The sequence below is a fragment of the Brachionichthys hirsutus genome, unplaced genomic scaffold (genome assembly GCF_040956055.1).
Source record: "Brachionichthys hirsutus isolate HB-005 unplaced genomic scaffold, CSIRO-AGI_Bhir_v1 contig_916, whole genome shotgun sequence".
NCBI classification, from domain to species: domain Eukaryota; kingdom Metazoa; phylum Chordata; class Actinopteri; order Lophiiformes; family Brachionichthyidae; genus Brachionichthys; species Brachionichthys hirsutus.
The window spans coordinates 445,929-469,091 of NW_027180327.1; the positions used below are offsets into that span (position 1 = coordinate 445,929).

The 23,163-nt window shown below is 42.5% G+C and overlaps 3 protein-coding genes across 3 annotated transcripts; 2 read left to right on the plus strand and 1 right to left on the minus strand.

Moving 5' to 3' along the window:
* Nucleotides 1-4,413: 4,413 nt before the first annotated feature.
* Nucleotides 4,414-6,575, plus strand: LOC137912853 (cytohesin-interacting protein-like). The gene is made up of 8 exons (XM_068756984.1): nt 4,414-4,578; nt 4,787-4,836; nt 5,025-5,079; nt 5,216-5,318; nt 5,406-5,499; nt 5,626-5,692; nt 5,874-5,940; nt 6,124-6,575. The coding sequence occupies exons 1-8, from the start codon at nt 4,414-4,416 to the stop codon at nt 6,573-6,575; spliced, it is 1,053 nt and encodes a 350-aa protein (XP_068613085.1).
* Nucleotides 6,576-8,679: 2,104 nt separating this feature from the next.
* On the plus strand, nt 8,680-9,409 carry LOC137912838 (ermin-like). The gene is made up of 2 exons (XM_068756968.1): nt 8,680-8,959; nt 9,042-9,409. Exons 1-2 carry the CDS (start codon nt 8,680-8,682, stop codon nt 9,407-9,409), a joined length of 648 nt encoding a protein of 215 aa, XP_068613069.1.
* Nucleotides 9,410-10,014: 605 nt separating this feature from the next.
* On the minus strand, nt 10,015-15,072 carry LOC137912843 (polypeptide N-acetylgalactosaminyltransferase 5-like). The gene is made up of 10 exons (XM_068756974.1): nt 14,210-15,072; nt 13,971-14,137; nt 13,657-13,776; nt 12,254-12,389; nt 12,016-12,135; nt 11,818-11,935; nt 11,404-11,733; nt 11,123-11,203; nt 10,706-10,858; nt 10,015-10,593 (listed from the first exon to the last, which is right to left on the minus strand). The coding sequence occupies exons 1-10, from the start codon at nt 15,070-15,072 to the stop codon at nt 10,456-10,458; spliced, it is 2,226 nt and encodes a 741-aa protein (XP_068613075.1). The 3' UTR covers nt 10,015-10,455.
* Nucleotides 15,073-23,163: the final 8,091 nt, after the last annotated feature.

The following is a 23,163-nucleotide window of genomic DNA, read 5'->3' on the forward strand; positions in this document are numbered from 1 at the left end:
TCAGGACACGACCGCACTGCTCACCGTCTCTATTTGGTGCCAAACTAATGTAATGTAAATCCGTCTGTGTGGCTGATGTTCACATAAACACTTAATGAGTCCATTTGAACCAGCGACATGAAGGACGAGCCATGTTTCTATGTAACATATATGTACTGGTTGTTTTTCTACCTCAGACATTTAAGTGCCCAAAGCTTAAGAGTTGCACATTGTAATATTGTTGTGCCATAAATCTTGTTGTAAATGCAGTATTGCTGAGTAGCTAACGCGCTAACTGACAATCTGAATGTTGCCCTGACTGCTTAAAATGTTTACGACGCATACAGTGTCCATGGTGATTTCACTTCTATAACACTATTATAGTTTTAAGTTCTTTGTGTGCACTTAACAGGGATGTTACTGTTCATTACCATGTGGAAGACACCCTATGGGTAAATCTACCCATTTGGGTTTTAATGTTGAGTTTTTTACCAATCACATGGAAGTCGTGGCTTCATGGATGGCAGCGAGGCGGCCCATTGGTTGTTTGTTCTGCCTGTCCAAATACTACAACGCAACAATTAAAGAAATATTTAGCTCTCCTGTGGTGCCACCTCAGGCCCAACTTTAAAAACAAAGGCTAGTTGGGGTTGCTGGTTGTAAACTCCTTGCTCGTTGTAGAGCTGCTCTGACATGTGAAGGCCAGAAACTGAAGTTCACTCATGACGGTGAAATGCTAGGATTTGTATTTTTGGAAACATTTGATTTAAATTGCGAAACCTTAGTTTCACCTTAATGAGCCAGTCAAAACTGAAGTTTTAATTTATTTATAAATTAATGTCATTAGTTTGAATTTTATCTTGAGTGTATTTGAGGGAAGAAAAGTCCATTCAATAAAATAAAATAAGATTTTATTTCTATACCGCCAGATCACAGCAGAAAGTCAACTCAAGGCACTTTACAGGATTAGCAGGGAAAGAAAGAACTCAACTTGACCCACAAGAGCAAGCACTTCGTAGATGGAGGCAAGGAAAAACTTCCCTTTAACAGGCAGAAACCTTGAACAGAACCTAAGGCTCATAGTGGACGGCCATCTGTCTGGACCGGTTGAGCAGAGAGAGAGAAAGATTTTACAATCCTTATTCTGTTTTAAAGCAGGCTTTCCTGAATTCCTAAAAACATGATGGAAGCAAGAAATAAGATCAGATCAAATCCTGACATGTTATAAAAAGAAAGTTAAATAGAAAATGGTGGGAGACAAAACGGATTTAAAGGTCGGAGTAACGGTTATCATGTTTAGCATAGAGACTGGTGGAAAATCAGTTGAGGATGTTTCAGGCTTTGAGCTCAGTTTGTTTGTTGCATGCCGGATTACCAAGGCCACTGTCAGACGAGGCCGTTGAGCCTTATCATAACATGTTCCATGAATTCTTGTGTGCACACACAGGTGTGCCTGTATGTACAGGTGACCGTTTCCTCATGCCATGGGAGATGATTCTGAATTTAAAGAAGTGGCTTTGTGAGAAATGTGCTGTAAAGAAAACCTGTCCCATCTTGTAATTCACGTCAAATGTTTCATTCTCGGTTTTGTTTACGTTTTTGTTGCTAATCTGAGTTACAAAAATTCATGTAGCTGCTAAATGTGACTTACAAGTGTTACACCATTATGAAGGTGTCAAGCTTGCTGGATGATGTGTAGCATCGGTGTTGCTGCCTCTTAAAATAAGATATCTATCGTTGCCTTGCTTGCCCTCTTTGCAAATGTCAGTTCATTGGAATTTCTTATATATATATTTCTCCATGAATTGTTTTATCTGATGTTTTATTTATGCCGAGCCAAGCTTTTATGTTGTCTATTGTATCATATCTGCTTCTCGAGGAATCGGGACAGCTGACGAGGAAAAAGTGATCATTCTAATGATGAGTGATTGCCGGGTGCAATTTCTGACTAGTGTCTTTAAAAAAAACAAAAAAAACAATATAAAATTGCTCAACTTCAACAAATGCATAAAATAGTAACCTGTTTTGGATTGGATTTTTTAACCAACCATTTACTTTCATTCAAACTTTAAATCAATGCAAAAGATTTGGGTTGTTTGTCAGATATTATGCGATTACACGAAACTTTTCTGTTGGACTATTTATTCTGCATAGAATATCAGTGGGTCAATAAACTGGTTTTCATGAAGCAATTTTCTTTTTTTGATTTAAAATGCTTTGGTTTTCAGAAACCACTGATTGTGCAGAGCTATGCCGCATGCAGGAGAGAATTTTCCAGAGTAATTTATCTGAAACGGGTAATTTCGTCTTTCCTGTCAGTCTCTGACCTTAACTGCCATGACTGACTCATATCCATACTTATTCAAATTCTTTGAGCATCGTCATGAGGTGGATGAGTCCGTTAACCTGAGGAAATCGAGCTGCGTCGCTGAGGCCGTCAGCAGTTTGCAGATGAGTCAGACACCTTAAGAAGCTGCCGGCTGCTTTGACAGACTTTCCTGTGCTTTAAGTGTCCTTTAAGGTTTCATAAACATTCTTCCACTGTGAAAGAAGCATCAAAGTGCATAGATTATTCGGATGGGCTGGTAGAACTAATGGGTGGCTAATAGGATTAAAGTTAGAGGTGATGCTTTCCCCATAGCCAATATTTACAATAAGTAAACGGACTGCACTTATATAGCGCTTTACATGAGGCCCCACATTCACCCACTCACCCATTCACCCATTCACACTCCAGTGGGCAACTGCTGCCATGCAAGGTGCTGCCAGACCCACTGGGAGCAATCTGGGGTTCAGTGTCTTGCCCAAGGACACCTTGATATGCGGACAGTGAGAGCTGGGATTTGAACCGCCGACCTTCTGATCACTGGACGACCCACTCTACCAACTGAGCCACAGCCGCCAATCAAGGAAAGCAATTTTGAAAGCAGACTAACTTAAAACATTTACTTTTTTGGGGGGATTTTCAAATTGGTATAGTAATTCTCACTACATATACCAATATTTATAAAACTAGAGGTAAATTTTTTATGCCCAATTTGAAAAGGAAGAAAACAACATTCATCTGAATCAACAAACAACCATGTTGTCAAAATGGAAGGTTGGAGGATTTATTTTTGTCAAGATTTGAATTGTAGATTGTCTCACTTGCCTTTGTTTTAATGAGGGATAACATGAAAAGGGTGTGTGTGTGTGTGTGTGTGTGCGCATACTGTGCTCCTCTCCGCCATTTAACAAGCGGCCCTTCCTTTAAGTTAGTGAACACTTTGTGATGGACTAAGCCTGGCCACAGTGGCCGGGAGTTCCCTGTCATAGCTGAATGCAGATTGGCTGAACAAACCAAACCAAACCATTTAGTGGGCAAGATAGAATTTTGAGCTAGCAACACCTGGCCTCATTTAAGTCTCTCGTGTTCACATGTAACAGTTGTGAAACTGCTGTGGAAATATGTTTCAAAAAAGATTGTTCTGTAGCGTGAACACAAAACTCACCCAGCCAGCATAGACAGCACAATGATTACTCAGTCAGTGTACATATTATTACTCTAAGGTAGGAAATACGGAATCTTCAGGAGCCGGTTCCAACAAAGTTCTCAGAGAACCCTCGATGGTGCATTCACTGCAGGAGAGGGTCTAAATGAAACAAAGATCTCTGCACTGTAGCGGTGACCATGTGGGTGCATTTTAGCCACCTCCCAGTCAGAAGTGATTTCTGTGTGGTAAATTTCAGATTAAGAAGTATTTCAGATGTATTTTATTCTTTGCCATAATGACGATGAACGTGAACTTTGTGCACGATGAAAGATGACTTTTCTCCTGCTGAATAAACCGTGTTGGGGGAGATGTGCACTAGTTTTAGTTTGATCTAACTCCCTCACCCTCGGCCTGTGTGACTTGTATCCCTTTTGAACTGAACCAAAGCGGAGGACCTCTGCCCACTGACCCATGCTGTCTGTTTGGTGAGAGCGACACTAGCCCCCGAGCGAAATCATCCTTTTGTCTGTCCCCACAAGATGAGCCTCCCTGCTTGGCAGAACACAGGGCTCAGACTGAAGCTTAGCCTATTGAGAAACCGAGTGAGAGCAGCTGAAAGCAGGTGTCGGTGAGGTGGGAGCTTCTCATGCATTACTGACATCTGACGGACCATACATCTAATCGCTGAGACACAAGAGCACAGTCACAGTGCAATAATAAAATAAAATAAACATTAAACTCCTGCATGCTTTGCTTTCAAAAGCAGACCAGTCTGGTTTCAGGAAAGCGAAGGAACACAAAGTTTGAATAGAGCTGCCGACGCCGGCCCACCACAACCATCACATGACATGGATTTCCGCTCTGACACATGTTGCACTCGGCTGCAAAGCAGGGCAGTGCCACACAGCTGCTGAGAAGCTTCTGCAGGAGGACACGATGGTGCTGTGAGGACTAGTCGACCATGCAGTCCACAATGAGTTCCAGAACGTCCAGTGGACCTCAATGCAAGAACAGTCAAGACAATTCAGTTCTGGATAACACACTGAGAAAGAAGTGTTCCCTGTGGTACAGGCGCTCTCTGAAGGGAGACCAGCAGAACACGGGCTCGCTGGCCAGGCTGAACAAGGTGAGAGGATATATCAAATATAACGGAGTGCAATCCCACACACACACCTCTACAATGGAAATAACGTATCGTAAAATAAACACTTAGATTATTGAGATTATAATTATTTAGGTTGTGCTCTCACATAGTTTCCTGTCTTTAGACCTAATTTGGTTTGAAAACAAAAATTTGAATTGTTTTAAAGAATAACTCCATTCTCCATTTGCAGCCCAAGCAAACCCGCTCTGTCTCACTGGTGGACTATTCCGACCCACAAAGGTAAAAACATCACATCTGAATTATTATATATCATACAGTTGAAAATTTCTCTTTAAACTTTACAGCATGCAAAATGCCAAGTCTGTACTTATTTGCATTCTTGCATTAGACTTTGCATTACTTTCATGTACATGAAGGTCAGTTCTAAATGCCTTTTTTTTAAATATTTGCATTTCTCTCTCATACAGGATCACAATTCTACTGGACAAACAAGACAATGAGACATTTGGTTTGGAAATTCAGGTAAGAGCTCACTCGCATATGTTGTACACTGTCCTGTGATGATTTCTACAGTAGTCTCTTTTATTTGGGAGTTGTTTTTTTTCTTTTTTTTGGTAGAAAAGTGTTTAGATTTGAAAAGGATTGCCTCTTGTTGCAGACCTGTGGCCTGCAGCTGAGGGAGAGTTCTGGGGTGGAAATGTGCACCTTTGTTGGTAGTGTACAGGAAGACAGCGCTGCGGAGAGTGCTGGGGTGACTGCTGGTGAGGCCTGCACACACACACACACACACACACACACACACTGCAATGGATTCTTCATCTAACTGAGTTCCTCATCATTTTCTACAGGAGACATTATTGTCACCATCAACGGCGTCAGCATTGAAGGATTGTCTCATCAGCGCATTCTGGATCTGATAAGAGAATCAACCAACAAACTGAGGTGAGAGACACAAACCTTAACTTTGGAACAGTTGCGCAACACTGAATACAGTACAAGGGAAAAACTTCATTAAACCAGTGTTTTTGGTGAAGGTAATCATACTTATGTGTTATCATGTGATTACAGGATAGAGATAGTATGTGGGAACTTAATGAAGCAGGTAGAACTGATGAAGAGGATGAACCTGCTGAAGGTGAGTCACTTCAAACCTGCCAGTGTTTGTTGTCGGTTCAGTGGTTGGATGAATAAAAACAAATCCTCTCACGCCACGCATAGTCCATTCAAGGTTGAGCTATTTCACAAGTGCAGAAGAACTTTCCTTCTAATAATAAGGTATGAATGTACAATCTCACACGACTCTGTTTCCCATGCAGCAATCACTACGTGAGAAATTGGCCGAGCTGCAAGCGCTGACGGCACAGGAAAAACGCCTGATGCGAGGTGAGGTTTACTCGAACCGCAGCGCTTCCTTTCTAAGGAAGCGGCTTCTGATGTGCAAGCTCCACATCATTTTATGAAGGAGGTCCCCTGAGAAATGCACACAGAAACATCCGTTGAAATTCCCCCAGCAAAATTTCTCATGAGCTGCAACCTTTACCGACAGAGGCTTTGTTCTGTTGCCAGATAGCTTCAGGGACGACAGCAGTCTCTGCCTCTCGATGGATTGTTCCTCAACCAGCTCCCACGCAGGCCTTCGTGTTTTCAGTGACAGCAGCTACACGAGTGCTACGACCGAAGACGGCGACCAGGCCAGTGTGTTTGGAGATCTGAGCTCTCCCAGCCCATTCAGTGCTGCCAGCACTTCGGACGATGGCTGCTTCTTCTCCAGAGACTTCCCACCTCAGGACAGCTCTGTCACGTTTTCATCGAGCCGCAGCCATCGCCAAACCCTGGGCCGATCCAGCAGCTCCAGCCTGGCCAGCAGCGGCAGCAGCTCCCTCTCGCCCTCCTGGGAGGAAACAAGGATCTCCTCCTTGTTTGGTACCCTGCCTCGAAGATCCAGGAGGCCCGGTGTCCGAAAACACATCTTCAAGTTAATCCCTGGACTCCAGCGATCCGTGGAAGAGGAGATGTGACAGACACTGGACATGACTTTGTCCTTGTTTCTCATGTTCAATAATCAAATACAGCGTTTCTCTATGAAGAGGGAGACGCCACAATGAAGCGTGTCACCACATTTAAAAGACAGCTAGAGATTCCAGACATTGTGGACATGTGTCCATGTCAAAGTTCATTCAGGAGGACTCAGCCAGAGACCAGTAGTGGTGCAAAAGCATGATAAAATGCAAATTTAACTAATCTACCACGTTGATCTGAGCTGCAGTAGATTCATGGGCGATCTTCAATCTTAACAATTGTGTCCTGAAAAATAAAAATCTCATCTCTGCTGTGTTTGAGTGCTGAAAAACAAAAGTGAAGCTCTGCCGCGTACTGCAGGCTGCTCAGCTCAAAACAGGATGTGGGTACAAAAGGTGCTGTTTTCAGTTCCAAAAGTATTTTCAGGTCATATACAACTTCTGTTGTTCGTTCATTCAAGTCTGAATGTACTGCTATTTCTATTTTTCGCTTTCAGTGGCAAGAAAATGCAACTTTTAATATGACAGGTTTCACACTTTATATCAAGACAATGTTGATATAATAGACTTTACAAACATATTAAAAGTGCGACATCTTACAGACCTTTCTTTCAGATACCAGATAATGTTGCCAAACAGAAGCAACAAGATTTGATAAAATGTACTACTTTTGGAGTCTGAACTAAAAATGTTGTATCCTTTCTTCAAATCTGTGTGGGTCTTTGTTCTGCTACATTTTCTGGAAATATTTTTCTTAATTTTTTTAATGCTTGAAAAAAAAGGGGCTGCTTTATACAGTTTGGACATTTTTTCAGATACTGCAGTTTGGCTTGGTAAGGCACAATTAAAATACCGGTATTTATTTTCAACAAGTAACTTATTATAGAATGAGCTATGCTGGCATTTCTGTTGATGAAGCAAGTACATAAATTATTACTCTGGGAAATGCACAATGAGTACGATTTTAATCTTAGACTAGAATAGAAACCACACATTTCCTGTAATAGGCTTTGTGTCGTTTGTTTCCTGCTGTTGCTTTTAAAAAGAGAAAACTACCATGGACCATCATCACACTGCGATAAATCCAACATTTAAATTAATGATTACCGGTACTTTCAAAAAATTATGACTGATTTCATTTTCAAGTGAGCAAAAGATCACTTGAAATGTCTTTTGAAGCGGACACTGGAATGGACCACTGTACTCTAAAACTAAATCACGAGAACAAGGAGAGTCGAACGCAGGCAACTCATTTAGTATCCCTTTACTTTTACTCAGTAAAAGTGCTGAAATTGTTCGATTTACACTCGACGCCACACACAAGGAAAAGTACCTATCGAGAGAAACATTTCAAAATGCTGAAAGTAAAAGTGAAATGATGCCTTTGATGTCTTTAGATTTCCATTAATATTGCATCAACATCCTTTTTGGTGCATTTATAGTTATTTTATCAACAGTTTGAGAGTCTGGGCAAACCTTGGGGTCGAGGCTCATGAAATGATTAACAGGATCGAGGAATAAATTCTGTGGCTCACATAGTGTGGATTGTTCTGTAGTTTGACCTTTAAACCTCAGGTATAAAAATCTAGTAATTATGTTAGTATTTTAGATAAATATAATCTCCTTTTTGAATCTCTGGGTTCACTGACTGGTTTGTAATGAACAGCTGCTTTACTTATGAGGTGAAAGTCTTTATAGCTGAGCTTCAGCATAATGTCCACACATTGTTGCTTCAGGCTGTGAAACACTGTAAAGGAAACCTATAGAAGAATGTTAATCCAGACTCAGAGCACTGCAGAATGAGGGTGGTAATCCATCAGAGATTACTGGAGAACGAGCACAATCACCTCGTGTGCAGATGCCAGACACAAAGAGTCTTTGTTGGGGCCACAACAAAACCCCGTTCTTCTGTGATTCGTCATGTACTCGGGAGATACGTGGTACTGCAGAGTATTCCTCCTGCCTGCTGAATGCAAAGGACGGATTTGACTCTTTGACAAAGCAGGATGAAAGCTAGTATTGTGATAACAGCCTAGGAGCACTGGAGCAGACAATGTGGCAAAACCAAGTCTGAGGCTGGAGGACTGAGCAGAGGAACAGAGCGATGGAGATGCAGATGAGCAGAATCACAGAGGAAGAAGCAGTCACATGCCAGGTCCGGGGGATCACCGGTGGAGTCACCGGCGAGGCGCTCCAAACACCGGAGGAATCCGAGAGAGATGACTCTGTGTTTTTGAGTGATGAGGACCAAGCTCATCTGGACATAAACGAAAACTCGTCTTGGGATTTTGAGCATCCTGAACCCAGAGATGAGTCAGATGTCAGCGCCCATAGAGAAGCTGACCTGCAAATGCTGCCTGAACAAAATGCGTCAGAAGAAAAAGGTAAGGGGAACTTAACACTGTTTGAGAGGGAGCTTTCAGTTTACAGAATGTATGATAAACCATTCCTCTCTATTCACTTCAGCTAATCGACCTGCAGAGGAGGAAGATTTATTTGACACACAGGAAGAAAAACCTCCCTTTGACACCCTAAATGAGGAGAAAACTAAAAGGCTGAGTGTGGAAGCAGATACTGAGCGGCAGGTATCAGGTCACGGGAAGCGTCAGATCGACCAGCAGCCAAAAACAGACCACGACATCCCGACTCCGGTGGAGTTTCATCACATCTCCAGCCCAGGTTACGCCACTCTGCCTCTCCTGATAAAAGACGATCAGCAGAAATCCTTCAACCACCTCACCTCCTCCAAATACAGCACCGTGTCCTACCGCAGGATTCGTCAGGGGAACACCCAGCAGAAGATCGACAAGTTTGAGTACATGATGAATTTGTGAGATGATTCTCAGGACATGATGCATGACGGAGGACAACCATTAAAAGTGTTCCAGGTGTACATCTGTGTTGCTGACATGTAAAAAACAAACAGGCAACCTGTTTAATATTGAAAACCTCTCTGTAGGTCACAACGCTTTTTATATTCACATCTGTTAAAACTAAATCATCTCATAGTTAAGCATTCCTTTGGTTTTATTTGGTTTAATACTGAATTGAGATAAGGGCTTTATGATCATGCTACCTAGAAGTAGATTGTATTCATGCAACAGCTAATGCATTAACCCCTTCAGTGCGAAGTGTTGTAAAATATTAACCTGTCCTCATTAGTGGATACGAAGCAAACTATAAAGATAAATGCTATTAAAACTTTAGCATGATTATTCTGTTTTTACTTTCTTTAGAAAAACGCATGTTTCCTTTAAAGGTTTTGAGTATTGTAAAATCACAGCAGAGGTTCTGTGTTGGGAGCCAACACCTCCTAGTGGGCGAGCGAGGAGGAGAAAGTCGACTCTGTAACGGAGCAGCGTTTAACGCCGGAGCAGCAGAAGCTTACCAGAGTTCGTTTTCATGAAAATGTGACACACAAAGAAAAACATGTTTCACATTTTAAATCCATGAGTCCATGAAGCACCATTTATTTTTCCAGCATTATTGGCAGTAAAGTGGTCTGTTGTGTTTAATAACTTATTAGTGCGAGTGTTTTTCGCCCCCCCCACCTTCACTTCCTGGAAGCACTTACCGGTAATCTTTTTTTTAAAGCCACATACCAGAGTTGTGAAAATCTTTTTAAAAACTTGGCAAACTCTGGTCCAAATCTTCAAAAAAAAGATACATTTGTGTCTTTCCTCTGGAACTAACATTTAGATCTGAGTTCTGTCCATGTTGATAATAACGTTTCATGAGAGAAATTGCACATCCCGACACCCTTTACGTTACACCACACATAATCCCTCCACAAAGGCTCCTCTGGACAGGCGAGGCATGATCACAGGCCGTGCTGTGACACCACTGCAGGTTCCTGCTCATAAGAGTCATTCCAGTCTCATCACTGCGCAAGGTACCGTGTGAACCGCCACTTTTGGAATACATGTTCAGGTGTACATGCTGCGAGCTGAAGAGTGTCATCCCTTGGCTTCGCCTCCAAGCACATGTAGGGCAAGAACTCTGACATGAGGTGATCCTCCTTCACAAAGACAAACAGGAAAACATCATTAATGACACCTCCTAACTACGCCCTGATACTCAACAGGCAGCAGCAGGCAGTCCTGTAATGTCTTGCAGCGCCGACAACATACCAGAGCAGCGTTTGATGATTTGTGGAACCAGCGGAGTTCAGTGTTGGCGTTGTTGCAAGGCTGTAAAGTTAAACTGTTGTCTTTGCCTTGGGGAGCAACACATATATCCTTCTGGCGAATTTGCTTCATCCAGGTATAATTAAAAAGCTGAGTCTGAAACCCAAGAGAGGGGGTGGGGGGGGGGGTGTAGGGGGGCACGGTTGTAACTCAGCTTCATGAAACCTGAAAGAATTTAAATGATGCGGCTGCAAACAGGCCAAGTGTAGAAACTCTCGGTCTCATCTTGGACTTGTTCTGACCTTGGTGTGTTTCCCATAATCATGGGGCCATAATTTCACAATATGCACATTTTCTGGAGTATTAAAAAAAAGATGTTTTTTTTGTAGTCCATCTTTGAAATCTAAAAAGACACCCTACCTGCTTGCTGAGATTACAAACGTCCAAGATGAGGAAATTCCTCCACAGGGTGAGGCACTTCCTTAAACCAACGTTGAAGATCTGCAGAGAACAAGTAGATAATGAAAATGTTAGCAGACAACCCTGCAAACATTTCTTTTTTACTGATTTAGAGCTGAGCATGATAACAGGGCTTGTTGTTGTGCTCATTTCCTAGTCTGTGCTCTTCTAGAACAGTCGCATAGTCTTGTTTTCAAGAGATCTTTAAAGTAAACACAAACAAAGTTTTGTTATCTACATACCAGACCCTCAGCTTTGACTAAGGGAGCATCCATATCCGGATACACGTTCTCCAGGTACCACTTAAAGTTCTTGCACTGGAGCCTCTTCCTCAGCTCTATCTGCTCAGTGAGGTTGCCGATGTCGATGACATTTTTATCCAGAAGGTGTTGGTACCCGTGACCATAGAAGAGGACCTTGTACTCGTCCAGCCAGACCTCTGCCACCCTCGCCAGGTTACGCTCCACTGTCTTCTGCCGGTCCTTGGGGAAGCTGTAAGGATTCTGCCCTCTGAAGATGTGTCCCACTCGAGAGCAAGGGAGAATCTCGATTTCCCCGCCACACATCCAGATCTGTTGGAATAGCAGCACAAAGGATAAGGATTAAAGTCAGAGAAGCTCCCACACACTTAATTTCGCATCACGTATGTGACGTACCTTAAATGAAATCTCCATGTTCTCCCCACCCCATACGTCCAGACCAGGGTCATAGGCGCCCAGCTCATAAAAGTATTGCCTGTCTATGGCGAAAAGGCCTCCAGCCATGATTGGACATCTGCATGAAATATGAATAAACTTACAAAAGAAATGACGGCAGTGATAAAATATACTGATGAAAACTGACAGTTTAGGTACCTGATGGGATCAGAGATGCTTATGTTGTGCTTCCTGATGTACTCCTCTGGTAGTGGGCTCCAGCCAAACACCAAAGGCCATTTGAAAATGCCTCTTTGGAAGTTATCAACCAGCATGTAACTGAGAGCGGAGACGCAGAATAGAGACGCGAGTCACAGTTTGGCAGAAAACATGAGGATGCCGGGATGTCGGGATGTCGTGTGGCTTTCCTGTCTTGTGTCTGGCCGTGCTGAATCACCTCATGTCCTTATCGCTGATGACTTCAATGACGGGACAAGGCACCTTCTTCCGATCCCGATAGATTCTCTCCAGCAGCGGCTCCAGCCAGCCCACGTTGCATTCAACGTGGGAGTCTAGGAAGGTAAGAACCTCGCCTGTGTGTGTGACAGCAAACATCCTGCTCCAGTTAAACAAATAGACGGGTCTGCTCTCAACACCTCAAAAAGAATACATGATAAATATGAGCGCAACACAAGTGACGTGTCAATGCTCTCGCGTTTCAGTACTGCCATTGTCACAACTATTTATTCCACACATGAACTTGTGAATTGGATTCCATTTCATTCACGCATCTACTAAAATGCAGGCAGTGGTGCATCTTTAAACTGTTTGGATGCTCAAATAGAGCAAAACAATATTTTGTGTTTGAGTGTAAAGTTCTAAAAGCATTTCAAGTTTCCCTCCTCCTGCTTGAAGTCGTTACTCAAGGTCTAATAATCGGTCTAATAATATTCTAAGAGAGTATCACTGGAAAACAAAACGGCTCACTAAAATAGTTACATCCACTTTTTACAGAGAGGATGAAGCAGCAGGTGAAGCGTCCAGGAGGCACTTATGGACTGACAAGCACAGACGGAAGATTCACAGTCTTAATTCGACAGAGGCACCTAATCAAGAAACTGACATGAACTATTTTTTATGAACTTATATTTTTTGACCTGAATCACTTTTTAACCATTTTTCAGAAAGATTCTTCATCCCAGGTGAAAAAAAGTTCATATTCCTAATTCTGATGGTTATCAACGAAGAACATTTTGAGGCGACGGTGAGCGGGTCGTCCTATGATCGAGAGGTCGGCGGTTCGATTCCCGGCACATTGTTGTTGTGCCCTTGGGCAAGACACGTCGCCCACATTGCCTGCGTGGTCACGATGCCGCAGACTGACAGAAAATCACTCCTGTCAGTCTGCCAGGGCAGCTGTGGCTACAATAGTAGCTTCAGCACCACCAAGTGTGGAGTGAATTAATAATGCACAATGTAAAGTGATTTGGGTGTCTAGAAAATGCTCTATAAATCCAATGCAGCATTATTATTATTATTTTATGCAAATCTGTAGTATGTTTTGAGTTAAATGACAAAATTAAAGAATGTGAACTAAAAGAACTCAGTGGTTCCCTCTCGGTTACATTTTCCTCAATTCCAATTCCAAGGAAGCCATTCAAGGCCTTTAGGAATAATTGACTAAAATAGTTGAATAACTTTCTTCTTGTAATGTTCACAAAGTGAAGAAAATTCCAGAATCAACTCCAGAACGTATTGCACTCTGTCCTGTTACATGCCCGACCCCTCGAGGACACTTCATCAACACCTGTCAGGTAGTTCATGTGAACTAGATGGAAAAGGTCCGGAAGGACCGGCTACCTTTGGCTGCAGCAGCTCCGGCCAGCCTGGCTCTGATCAGGCCCTGACGCTCCTTCAGACGAATGATTTGCACTTTGGGAAACTGGGACATGTAAGCATCCAGCGGCTCCCGGAGATAGTCTGACCAAACATGACAAACAAATAAAAAACACAACAGCAGCAGACAAAAGCGCACGCAACTCAAAAAGGTGAGCTATGAACACACCAACGAGCGCTCGTAATAAAAGCCCAACGCTCAGCATCGTCATCCACAGCACTGCTGCAGTCATCACAACGTCACCCAGCAGACAATCGCTCAGAAATAACTGCGTCACCTTTGGTGCTGAAATCGTCCACCAGGATGATCTCCCTGAGGAGGTGCGGTGGCGATCGGTTGAGCACGCTGTGCACGGAGCGGAGCAGCGTGGACCACACTTCATCCACGAAACAGAAAACCACGCTGGTGGTCGGCAGACCATCGTGGACCAGATCCTGGGCACACCTGGAAGACGGCAACGGGGCAGGTTTGCAAATGCCAGCAGCGCGAGAGGGAGGAGTGCAGGAGAGGACTCACGTCTCAGGCCTCGTGTCCGGGACGGCGCGGTCCACCGGGATCTTATCACTCAGGAAGACATTAAAATGCCCTTCGTTCCACCTCCTCTTCACCTCTGCATCTTCGTCGCTGCCGACTTGCGCTGCCTGGCCAAACTGGCCGACCGCTTTGGCATCTCTGGGACTGAGAGTCACGTCGAGCGAGGACACTCTGTGGACGCCGCTGGGACCCCCACCTGCTCTCAGGTCGGTCTCAGGCGCCGGGCGTCCCTTGGTCGCCCTGAGGACACTTGTCTCCTCGGCGTAGAGCTCTCTCTCTCTACTCTGTACTTCCCCATTCGCCGCTGTCTTTTCTGCGCCGCCGTGCACGTGTCCCTTCGTGGATGTCGATGCCGGTGGGGGGGCATCGGTGCGTTCCTGAACACCAGGTGGCACTTTGGCAATGTTTGACAGAACCTCGTTGAGCATCGCCTCGTTGGAGCCACGCTCCGCTTTGCTTCCGTCTCCCCGTCCTCCATTGGGATCCAGGCTTCTTTCTCCTTGCTTCATCACTGGGACATTCAGCGAGGCGCTTCCTTGTTTATGCTCAGAGAGAACCTCGTTCGGGTGGAGCTCAGAGTGACTCTGCGGACCCACGGCCGGCAGGTCCTGTTTCTGACCCCCCCTGAGCGGGTCAGGGTCCGGGTTAGGCCCGAGCGGGACTCGGGACTGCTGCTTGAGAAGCTCTCTCTCTCGGATCACTTTCTCCTTCAGCAGTTTACTGTTCACATCGTCTATTGATAAGCGGAGTGCAGCGATGTCAAGAAGAAGCCAAACGATAGACGCAACGAACACAAAGGCGAGGACCCGCCCACTGCCCCGGAGGTACCTCCGAATCGGAATCATTTTCGTTTTAAAAGAACAATAAAGAAACGTCAAAGTAACGTGCAGGAAGTGCTACTTGTGAGTCGAGGTAAACTTGTCGTGTCTGTGGAGGAACCAGCTGCCTGCGTGGCGTGCTAAGAAGTGAAGCAGGTCGTAAACACAGCGGCGACCGACGTCCGCACCGCGGCCGAAGTGTCCACGCGTGTCTCCGGAGACCTCCGGTCATAGTTGGACATCATGTCCGGAGCTTTAAACTCACTCTTCTTCTTCTTCTTCTTCTTCAACGCGAGGCGAAACTCCACTTGCCAGCTTCTTCGCTCAATCTCGACACCGCGACCGTGACGTCAGCAGACGACGGCCACTTGTCGGTAAAACCTGATTGGGCACAATGACAGGGAAATTCCGCCGACAAGCCACTCACAGCCAGCCAATCAGAAGCAAGAACGGCAAGCCGGTTCACGCTTTAGTCCCGCCCCGCCCGAGGTCGCGGCTCAGACTTTCATGAGACACAGAACGCTGGTTCGCTTTGACAGATGCGTCAATTCACTAATTTATCGTTGAAAAACGAAATGAAATATGAATAAACAATTACAAAATGTACTTTTGAAGTAATCATGAGTAATTAATGTCTAAATAGTTAATAGATTATCACATTTTGAAAGAAGGCGCCTCATCTCAGGGGCCTTGCCAGACATGAAGCTCTGCTGGAGCGAAGGGCCCAAACTCAAATCAGTTTCTGTCTGCTGTGTGTACACAATAATATCAATAATCAATTCAATATGTCAGAACAACAAAAGCTAATATTTATATGAGATTATGCGGGTGCACAGCAGAGGAATACTGGAGCATGTGCCCAAGTAAATGGGGGATATCTTTACTATTTAATCATTTTTATAATAACAAGTTCAAATGTAATGTGTAAAGCATCTTTGAGTTTTCAGAAAAGCGTTATATAAATAAAATGTATTATTATTGTTTATTGTGTATGATGAAGGAAATATATTTTGGTTTATCATCTTCTTAAATGTATTTTTGAGTTTGTTGCTATTTAGTGGCTGCAGAATTAAAAGCAGGGGCTGTTTATATTTGGATTAATGTTTGGCCTTGTAATGTCAAAAGAAAAAAAAATAGATTTGTCATGGAATGGTGATGTTGAATCTGACCCACACGCACACGCACACGCATACACTCACACACACACCTACACACACAGGCGCGCACATCCAATCACATTTAAGACCTGTGTTTCTGCAGCCATTAGCCAGTGATTAGTAAAGGCGACGACAGGTTTTCTCCTTCATCAGCAGGCCTCTCCTGGGACTCCCATTGGCTCCATCCAGGCTATTAAAAGTCCCCGACATGAGGAGGGAGGGGAGTGGAACCTCCCATGGTGGCTGCCCTTAGCCTCACTACACACTCTTTCATTAGTGTGTTAGCTAAATGATTGGCCTCAGGATAGCCCTGGAGCCCTGCAATGCACGTGCTATCTTATATCAGCCTTCTACTGGGAAATGTATTCATTTATTCATCCATTGCTAAGTTTGCACTTATGATGACATCATTTAGCAAATTTCATTGTATTTTCCTTACAGTAAACAAAATTAACATCAGGAGAAACACTAGACAGTCAGAGGTGAGAGATTTGATTAACAGTGATGCAGGTGTCTGCATTGCTGTCACATATAGAACAGAGTGAAGAACTGGAATCATTACTCCTTTATTCTGTAGTCATTAAATGATTAATTTCTTAGATGTTACCATAAATGGATCTTGTTTTGTTGGTCAGACATGCAATTCAAAGGCTTCACGTTGAAATCTTCTTCTATTTTTTGACTTTTCACAGGTCAACATATTCATTGATCAAGAAAGCGATCAATAAATTAGTTCATAAGAAAACCACTAATTGTAGGCCTTGTACCATCTCAGTGGAGGACTGATATTTGACCCATCTAACAACTGTACCCGAACTCTATATCAAATCAACTTGATGTTTTTGGAAAGAGTACGGAACATACATTTTATACGAGCCCGCTGAAAACCAGCTGCTCTTTGGTGACTGTTCGAGATCATTACCCTTACCACACTAAGGGTAATGCAGTTTCACTAAGTGGTATTACAGTTTCACTCTACCGGCCGCCTTAGTGCCATCTTTTAAGTTGATCTGCTAACTATTTTTTAGTTGTGCCTGTTGACCCCAATAAATAGTGTGAAAGGCTGGGCTGAGTGCAAGATCTAAAAAGCCCACTTTCATTAGAAACACTTTGGTAATTTACATTAAGCACTTTCTACCTGCACAGAGGTGATGTTGGCTCTGAAGGGGTGCAGCTCCAGCAGTTCAGAATTTTTGAGTGTTGAGTCACTCAAAATATAAGTTCAATGCTTAATATAAAAAGCATGAAAAAAAACCCAATAGCATTTTTGTCATAAATGACATCCGTGACATCACGCTGCTTCTTTTCAAAGGGATTACACAGAATTAAGACAAATGGAAATCTCAACCTTAATTCTGGCATGTGTAAAATGAGCTAAATGTACCTGTCTGATATCTTTAGAACATGTTAATTAGACCCTGGAATTAAAATGACAACAGTTGGTCTGTGTAATTTACGTAGAGGTCATGTTGTGCTAATATAGCACTCATTGAAACAGACTGCCAGCAACAATATGGTTAAGTCTGACCCACTGACATTTTCAGCTACAAATTATGCACATTGTATGAATTAAATTAATTAGAGAATTCATTAAGAAATATGGCTGGCGGAAACAAGTATAATATTTAGTTATGTGATGTAATTTTCTTTCATTGTTAGAGATAATTTCTTTCATAACAGTTCCTGCGGTAGTTTTCCCTGTACTAACTATGATGTATGCAATTTGTTAGCCACTAAATTAATTATGATTAGAATTAGAGAATGTGCAGCTTGTTTTGACAGATGGTTCTCATCAGGAAGACCTTTACACAATTAACTTATAATCAATTCCATTCCATTCCTTCCTATTCTTTTCCCTGTTTGTTACATCTTGAAGTTTTGAGGCAAATATCTACAAGTTATGCACCGTTTGAAAGCTTTAATCTGTTTTTATCAAATGAGCAATTAACTATAATATACCTAATAACACAGAGCAGATTAATACCATTGATTCATTTCATGTTCTGTAGACTGCCGGCTCGCTGTGGACTGCTCACTTTGTGACGGTGTTATTGTGACTCACTTACATATTATCTCTGTCTTTTCTTTTATTTCAAGTATTATATATATTTTTCATACCGATCCTATAATTACAAAACCAGTAAACGTATTATAATGACGCCTCTGTGTTGTACTTCCTTATGTCCACAAGATGGCGCTTGAGATCCGTTCATGCTTGTAACTCCGGCTGCTGGGATTATGATCGTTTAGCTTCATTTCTTATTTCCTTTGCAATGAATCCATAAATTGAAAAAAAAATAAAAATTAAACTTGAATTGACAGACAGAAACGAAAATTTCTTTAATGGATATTGGAAGTGTTTGCAAATGTTTGGACGGATCCTTAATAATGTGACATTGATGTAGGAGTAGTTTTAATATCATGGTATAAAAGCATGAAGCCCCTGTGATTTAATTTAGGTGTTGTTTTTTAGTTCTGGCTTTATTGCAAATTGTAGCCCATTTGATAATTCTGTTATTCCTATGATTTCTTCCGATGGGGAAGAAATAGTCGGCACACACTGCAAGAGAAATCCTTTCATATCCTGCAGTGGAGAAGAGCAAATTCTCTTTTTATATGATTTTAAGACTGATAGCCGAACAAAGTGTGATTTTATCTCTAGTCATTTCAGATCAGGCTGAGATTCAGTTCAGTTCTATTTTGTGAATCTGAAATTTTTTCCAAACAAGTTAAGTAATGCCCTTTTTAAATGATCCACAGTCTTGGTCAAATTCTTCCAGGTGACATGAAGGTGATGCTTATTTTGTTCCCAATGGACACAGGACTTAATGTATGACATAAAAAATAACTACATAATGTGTCTCAATCCAGAGGGCTGACTTGGCATGGACAGCAGCAGTCCTAAATGTCATCCTGTAATGAGTTCTGGCCAAAGGTACAGAGTTAGAACGGCGCCCGCTGGCACCTGGGATGCCCACTGGCTAGCTTTTTAGCCCACAGCCATTTGGACAGCCCCAGTTTTCTTTGTGAACACTGATGTGCATGTTTAGCATCCAAACAAAAAGTTTTTGTATTGTTAAATTTCATTTCGCCATGGTGATGGCATCACACAGGACAGACTACAATAAAATAAATTAATTTCACAATTTTGAAGTAGGTCGGCTCGGTGGCGCAGTGGTAAGCACTGTTGCCTCACAGCGAGATGGTCGCAGGTTCGTCTCCGGCTTGTGGCCATTCGGTGAGGAGTTTGCATGTTCTCCCCGTGCCTGCGTGGGTTCCCTCCGGGTTCTCCGGCTTCCTCCCACCTCCAAAGACATGCAGCCTAGGCTGATTGGTGACACTGAATTGCCCGTAGGTGTGAGTGTGTGTGTGGCTGGTTGTCTGTCTCTGTGTTGCCCTGCGATGAACTGGCGGCTTGTCCAGGGTGTACCCTGCCTCTCGCCCATTGACTGCTGGGATTGGCTCCAGCTTGGCTCGTGACCCGATAGCGGAATAAGCGGTGAGAAAATGAAATGAAATGAAATTTTGAAATAATAATAAATAACAAATAATATGAGGAAAACAATCTAATTGTTAGACCAAATGCATAAGTGTTATAAATGACCTTTGAAGCGGCTTTTAAAAATAAAAATATGAAAGGCTCATTACATGTTGTGGCTGTCTGTTACACATAAATGTGTCAATTTCACGGCCTGAAATTTTTGCAATGATCATACAACACTGTGATTCATCAACTTGCAGCCTTCTCGGAATGAATGCAGGAAGACTTTCATTTTTGAAGAACTTGACTTCCATTGTTTGACTGATATGAGACCTATCGGCAACATGCTGCGTTTATTATCTCACAAAGGCACAGGGGATGAGAGACAATTGTATCTAAATTAACTTTTCTATTTCCTGGTGAATGAAATCAATTCCATCCCTTTATGTTACTTTTCATCTGCCTTTTGTCTTGTTGCGGAATCTTTCCTCCTTCTTTCTCATTCATCTGTTTTGCCCTTTCCTTGATCTGATAGCATTAAACATATAATTAAGTCATAAAGGAGGGGACTGATGAGTGTAGCAGATGGTAATTGCGTCCTACATTTGAATGAAATGATATGCATTGCTACAATTTACAGCCTTTGCCTCATATTTTATTCAGCAACCTTTTATCTCTTTTCCTGCAGAATTATTCCGCAATAAATTTAGACATCTTATCAATAGCTGGAGTGATAGTGGCAGAAACATGGGAAAAATGAGCCTCTGCAGTTTTATGCTGTTTAAAATAATTTTCCATAATAAAGGAGCTATCAGAGCCACTCTATCACTGTAGAGGGCTGGGTGGTCGTATTTCTAGTAAGGCTGTCCCTGTTTTGTGGACAAGCTGTCAGACTGTTTAGTGTGAAGAAATGCAAAGAGACAGAGGAGGAAAGCTTCAGCGAAGTTCTGGTGAGATTTGTGAACCTCACACAGCGATAATAAAACAAATAGAAGAACCATCAAACCATTTCTCACTTCTTGTATTATGAACTGTATATAACTCCGGATGTTGCATTTCTTTGCTGATTTCACTGATCTGAGACGATTCTTGATGCAGTGCCGTTTTCAACATGGTAACTGAAACTCAATAACAAAGTGCAGTTTGAGGGTTCATGTTCACGTCACAAAGGAAACTTAAAGCTGCCTGATAATTACATTTAATTACAAAAATTAAATTTAAATAGAATATAGTACCTGAGTATACGCCGACTCCAATTCAATACCATGATGCAACATTCACAATGACCATAAGAGTAAAATCAACACCTCTGCAAAAGAAAATGTTAAATGGATTATATCACATAAAAGGGTGCATTTATTTCAGAATTTAGATTTAAATGACACCTGAGACCAAGTTTCTCCATTCAGAGACATTCTCAGTACAGTTAGGCTTGTGGAAAAGGCGCAAGGCCCTAAATTAAGATTTCATTCTAAAAAAATGTGCTTAGAAAATCAAAAGTTACTTTAAATGTCTTTTTCCTTTTTTTGTCTAAAGTTTAGATGACAAAGTTAGATTAAAGACTTATCTTAAAAACAGATTGTTTTGTTTGTGTAAAATACTATATATCGAGAGTTGCTTTGCGCTGAATGCCCTTGTTGACTAATATTTTAAAACTACACCAAAAATAGGAACTAAAACACAAATCTGATCAAATGATGAGGGACTACAGCAACACTGACTTCAACACCAAACGCTTATTATGCTGTAGCTCTTAGTACTGAACACACATCAATTCTACTGTTGATGAGTGAATAAAGTGATTGAGATCCCATCCTTGTATTTTCCTTTTCATCTCCTTCCTTAGGAGAACTTTGCTCCGGCAGCAGTGAGCCGAGCTGCAGCGTGGAGCAGTGCCAGAAGGAGCTTTTTGTCCCATTGACATGCTTCCCTCTCAACGGTCCCTGGTGAAGTGCTGGACTCCACTGATATTTGAGAAATGGTAGCTGTCGCAATATAGGTTTAATTCTCATGTTGCTACAAACCTGCCAAATACAGGCGGCGGGTGCCAGCTGGAAGGCTTTTGTACGTTGGTGTGCAAGGAAGGTGGGGGGGGGGGGGGGGGGGTATTAGCAAGGGTGGAGGAGAGGAGGGCAAATATACACTACATACACAAGTATCTCCAGACCTTGAAGGTTCTACAGAAGTGCTTTCCACTTCTAGACACCCCAGGCACTGAGTGTTTAGTCATGATGCAGGTCCATTACCTTTAAGTACAAGTACTTGTGTTTGGTCGGCTGTTGTTACAGCCCTTCTAGCTTGAAAGGAATCTACCCGGGGTGACCCAACTCTATTTACTGATGCCTCCTGAGTTTCCACTTTCTGGTAATAAACTGGAAAACACAGATAATGTGTTTGATCGATCAACGAGAACAAATTTCATTTGTTGGGATCAATAACAGTTTACAGTCGACAGAGCCCAAAGAATCACATTTATTTTAGCTTTTTGATTGAAGCTGTCTCGGCGAGCCGACAACAGTTCCCACCACACCAGGCCCACGCGGCAGGCAGGGACACTTCTGCTCTATTATTGCCCAGCAATCTGTATTTAAAACTAATATCAGTGTGTGCTGCATGGCTTGGGGCAAAAGGTACCAAACCAATCTGACACACAGCGTGCGTTTCTTCTCGGTTCCTTGTGATGTGAATTAAGATGTGAAAAATAGCAATTCGCTTACATTTTTCACTGGTATCCATTTTTTCCTCATTTGAGGCTGTAATGATTCCCCCCCCAGCAGCACGATTTGTATTTTGCTTTCACTGTGTTCAAAACATAATAGGAAAGTGATGTGGATCCAAAGGGAAAAAGAGGAAATTAACTGATGTGCTGCAGAAAGACATTTCTACGGCTCAACCTTTTGCAGTTTTCTTCGTGTTTCTGCTTTTCATGATCATGCTCTGCGAAACGCCCTGAAGCCACGAGAGCCCTTGCTCTGTGTCATACAGTTCCAGGCCAGGCCGCTACCTTCTGCACACACGGACAAAACAGCATGAGATGGGAAGTCCACATGGATAAACATTTACTGCGCTGGGTGTGGCTTCAGGCAAGTGCTATTCAGAGGGAATTTACTGTGTAGACACCGTCGTTACGGCAATAACCTTCTTATAGATTTGTTTTGGAAAAGCTTTTTACTCCAGTGTAGTAAATTGGCTCATATTGGAGAACATGTGTGAAAGATGCTGGTCATATTTTGACGGATAAAGAATAAAAACAGCTAATTTAATGAATATACACACTAAACAACAAGTTGATCCTCACTGTTATATAACAGCAATATATATTGCTTTTACAGTAAAAACCTGGTGCTGCTCAATTCTTGTCAATGCTGTCCCAAATCTATTAAAAACACGTCAGCTAGACGCGCTGTTCTGTTAATACGATGAGCATGACCGAAGTACTTCATGTTGAGTAAATCCCACAAACTGTGTTCTGCTGCGGTA

What these genes read in the sequence shown, in the direction of transcription:
- LOC137912853 (XM_068756984.1), top strand. Translation starts at nt 4,414, where the DNA reads ATGCAGTCCACAATGAGTTCCAGAACGTCCAGTGGACCTCAATGCAAG. An exon ending in CATTTGGTTTGGAAATTCAG is followed by an intron (nt 5,080 to 5,215) that starts GTAAGAGCTCAC and finishes CTCTTGTTGCAG; the next exon opens with ACCTGTGGCCTGCAGCTGAG. An exon ending in GGAAAAACGCCTGATGCGAG is followed by an intron (nt 5,941 to 6,123) that starts GTGAGGTTTACT and finishes TTCTGTTGCCAG; the next exon opens with ATAGCTTCAGGGACGACAGC.
- LOC137912838 (XM_068756968.1), top strand. Translation starts at nt 8,680, where the DNA reads ATGGAGATGCAGATGAGCAGAATCACAGAGGAAGAAGCAGTCACATGC. An exon ending in AAATGCGTCAGAAGAAAAAG is followed by an intron (nt 8,960 to 9,041) that starts GTAAGGGGAACT and finishes TATTCACTTCAG; the next exon opens with CTAATCGACCTGCAGAGGAG.
- LOC137912843 (XM_068756974.1), bottom strand. Translation starts at nt 15,072, where the DNA reads ATGATTCCGATTCGGAGGTACCTCCGGGGCAGTGGGCGGGTCCTCGCC. An exon ending in AGCATCTCTGATCCCATCAG is followed by an intron (nt 11,936 to 12,015) that starts GTACCTAAACTG and finishes TATTTCATGCAG; the next exon opens with ATGTCCAATCATGGCTGGAG. An exon ending in TAGTCAAAGCTGAGGGTCTG is followed by an intron (nt 11,204 to 11,403) that starts GTATGTAGATAA and finishes TGTTCTCTGCAG; the next exon opens with ATCTTCAACGTTGGTTTAAG.